This window comes from Rattus norvegicus, chromosome 7 (assembly GCF_021556685.1).
Source record: "Rattus norvegicus strain SHRSP/BbbUtx chromosome 7, alternate assembly SHRSP_T2T, whole genome shotgun sequence".
Classification (NCBI taxonomy): Eukaryota; Metazoa; Chordata; class Mammalia; order Rodentia; family Muridae; genus Rattus; species Rattus norvegicus.
In genome coordinates this window covers 122,342,501-122,346,121 of record NC_141540.1, presented here as the reverse complement: position 1 = coordinate 122,346,121, position 3,621 = coordinate 122,342,501, and the positions used below count along the sequence as shown (strand labels likewise).

General features: G+C 53.1%; 1 protein-coding gene across 1 annotated transcript in view; it reads right to left on the bottom strand.

Moving 5' to 3' along the window:
- Positions 1 to 1,174: 1,174 nt before the first annotated feature.
- The window catches only part of Mchr1 (melanin-concentrating hormone receptor 1), a 2,483-nt gene continuing 36 nt past the window's right edge, over positions 1,175 to 3,621 (bottom strand). The window contains exons 1-2 of the mRNA NM_031758.1: positions 3,554 to 3,621; positions 1,175 to 2,284 (exon numbers count right to left, since the gene is read on the bottom strand). The exon at positions 3,554 to 3,621 is cut by the window's right edge and continues 36 nt beyond it. Coding sequence (NP_113946.1) covers positions 1,305 to 2,284; positions 3,554 to 3,621 — 1,048 coding nt within the window. The 3' untranslated portion in view covers positions 1,175 to 1,304. The remainder of the gene's footprint in view (positions 2,285 to 3,553) is intronic.

Genomic DNA, 3,621 nt, shown 5'->3' with positions numbered 1-3,621 from the left:
CTCAGCTGCATCAAGCAGAGACTAGCTCAGACTTCCCCCCAAGAGCCAGCCCTGCAGCTGGTGACTCAGCATGAGGCAGAGGGGGGGAAGGGTCTGGGGGAGTCATGCGGGGCTAGACCTTGGGGGCCTGAGGGACCAGCATTGATGACGACAGGAGTCCAAGCCGGGGACGCTGAATCCCAGAACAGGTCCAGCTGAGGCCCCGCGATCGAATGAGTTCACAGTAATATTGCTAACCTTCACTCTGTGGATCTAGAAACCAAATCCCCTAACTTCAGGCTCCCTAAAAATGCAGCACCAAACAAGATCCAAATACTATAGTCAAGTGACCCCTCTTTCCTTGTATAGCGCACATATACACACATACACACACACACACACGCACACACACGCACACACACGCACACACACACACACACACACACACACAGCACAAGCAACTACGCAGGAGCCTCCAGAATGACGTGGGTGGGGATTTGCCTTTATTTCATTTCAACTTGGGACTGGAAGGCTCAAGCACAAAGATGATGCCAACAATATCAGGCATTAGAGTGACCCCTGCCACATGCAGAATTCACGGATGCTCTCTCTGGATCAGCCATGGACTGACAGCTGTGCCCTATGAAGAGAATGCCTCTGTCACCGTGAAAGCCCCTTTTTATTAATTTCAAGATCCGCATCCACCCCAGGTCGCCTTGTCATTCTTGGTGATTGGATCTTTCGATACACTGGGCTCTCTTGTTTTTTTTAAAACTCGTGTGGGCTCAGAGCCCCACCCCAGTGTAAGCATGCATCCCCTAAAGGGAGAGTGAAATCCACACAGGATGCTGGAGCCCAGGCAGCATGCTTCAGACGATCTACCAGCTTGGGAGAAAGACTGCCTTCTACCACACCAAGGAGAGATGGGAGGGAGGGCTCCGCTTGTTCGGTCTCACAGGATAGTCCTAGCCATTCAGTTCCTAACCCTGCCTAGTTTAAATGAACCCAGCTAGGCACCTTCACCCTCTTCCCTTGAGAGAAAGATATATGTGAGCCAACACATGGAGAAACCCGCGAACTGGTCAAACCATCATTTTCTTCTTGGCTCCACTTCTATTCTGTCAAGGGGATCCCCGAAGTCTGAAGCTGCCCCCCAAACCTGTCTGCAAGCCTCCCTAGCAGTTTGAGGGCCCCCGTGGAATGTGGTTGCTACAAGCCCCCAGCCTCCAGCCTCTGCATTCTCCCAGGGTAGCCTTGGGTTTAATCTCAGTATCTCTCCCCACGGTTTGATGGGGTGGCCTGACTTGGAGGCGACTGGGGAATTGTCAGGTGCCTTTGCTTTCTGTCCTCTCCTCATCAGCTGTCTGAGCGTTGCTGACCGTGCGGAGCTGCCCCTGGGCTGCAGGCTTCACTGACAACACCAAGCGTTTTCGAAAGGTCTCACAGAGCACTATGTACACAAAGGGGTTCAGGCAGCTGTTAGCATAGCCCAAGCTGATGGCCGCGTTGTACAAGTAGACAAACGTGAGGGTCGGGCGGCTGATGGACAGCTGGGTCAGCTGCAGCACATAGTAGGGTGCCCAGCACACAAAGAAGACCAGACAGATGGCAATGGCCGTGCGGGTCACCCTCTTTGTCCGAAGCCGGATGCTGCGTTGGGAGGCTGGGGCCACCGAAGACGTCATGCGCTGTAGTATTTTCACGTATGCGGCGGTAATGACCACAAACGGAAGGGCAAAGGCCAGGAAAAACTGGTACAGAGTGAACCAGTAGAGGTCAGTGTCCGGGTTTGGCAGGCGGATGCCACAGCCCACAGCACCCCCTGGGAAGGGAATGAGCCTGGCGTAGAGCCACACAGGGGTGATACTGATGAAGGAGAGCGCCCACAGGAGGCAGATCACCAGGGTGGCCATGGAGGGCTTCCGGAACTTGGTGGAGGAGATGGGGTGGACGGTGGCCAAGTAGCGGTCAATGGTCATGGCAGTCAGGATGTAGGTGCTAGTGAACTGACTGTTGGCGTCCATGGCTGTGATGAGGGTGCACATGGTTTCCCCAAAGTGCCAGACGCCGTTCCCCATGAGCTGGTGGATCATGAAAGGCATGCCCAGCAGGAAGAGCAGATCCACCACAGAGAGGTTGATGATGAAGATGTCGGGGACGTTGCTGCACCAGTGTAGCTTGGACTTCTTCACCACAGCAAAGATGACCGTGGAGTTTCCCACGATGCCCAGGAGACAGATGGTACCAAACACGGAAGGCATAATGATGTTGATGTAGGAGACACTCCCTGTGCGAGGAGGTGACCCTGTGATAGAAAGAACAAGTGTGACCCGCCCTACGCTGTAGAAGGTGACAACTTGTCACCGACGGCCCTCTGGCTGGCCTCTCGTGCCTGTCACTGCACCTTGAGGTCAACATGTCTCTGGAACCTCTCCCACCATCCCCCCTCCTCATGGTGTTGTTAGTTCTGTGCCTTAACCTCCTCCGCTGTTCCCTGGTGACTCCTACTGAATTTTCTAGATCCACCTGTTACTCTAAGGACCCCATTCTTCACTTCATCCATTTACTCAGAGGGCCAGGAGTCAAGACCCACAGATATCTGCTAAGAACAACTTCATGTCCCCGGGATCCACCAGGAAACCTTGTCAAAAAGGCTTGAAGGACATTCGCGTGCACGTGTGTGTGTGTGTGTGTGTGTGTGTGTGTGTGTGTGTGTGTGTGTGTGTGTGTGTGTATTTGCAGCTTCATCTTTTCAGAGAGAGATGGCCAAAGGTTTTAGATAGGTTCCTAGGCATATCTGAGAAGTGACCGTCACGATGGGTGTGGGGTGTGTTTCAGGCTCAACAGCCCTGCCCTCTCCAGGTTTTCTGTCAGGGATTTCCTTGAACCATGTCTCCTGAGTCTGGGCTTTCCCTACAGGGTAGGGACTGAAGCTGTGTTACACCCCAGAAGCTTGGGAATTTTCTCCACACAAACCTTTCCTCTTTTCCCCTCATTCCCTTCTCCTTCAGAGCTAGAATTTCAAGGCATTGCAGTTCTGCAAATGTCAAGAAGCTTAATTTACCAGAAAAGTTAATCCTTTCACGCCCTGTGAAGTCTTTTGCTCCCAGCAGCCTTACCTACAAGACAGCAAGGACCACTCAGACCCCATTACCCCAGCTCGAGGCCAGAGGATTGAGCCCAGGATAGCGGTGAATCAAAGCGCTTCCGCCGGCTCCCACATGCTACCCGCCCGCTGTCTTGCTTGCTTGCTTGCTTGCTTGTTTGCTTCTACAGCCTTGATTTTTTTTTTTTTCTCTGCAAAGCATATTTGGGACTCATCGGCAAGATTCCCCTGCCTGCCTCACGCCTCGTCACCAACCCTTGTTATTTCTAAATGTGCCACATCTCTATTCCTTCCTGCCCCTTCTGTCCTAGGTGGTGTCCCCTCCTCTCTTCTTCCCCTTCAGGCAAAGCAGACTGCAGATCTTATCACCAAGAACTGTAAGATAAAGTTTCCCTGGCAGTTTGGCTTGGGAGGTGAAACCTTCCCATTTTCCACACCCATCCCGGAGGAGGGAGGACTCCAACTCACCCGGCAATGTGAGATTATCCTGGCCATCGGAGATGTTGCTGGCATTGGGGCCAGTGGACAGCAACGAG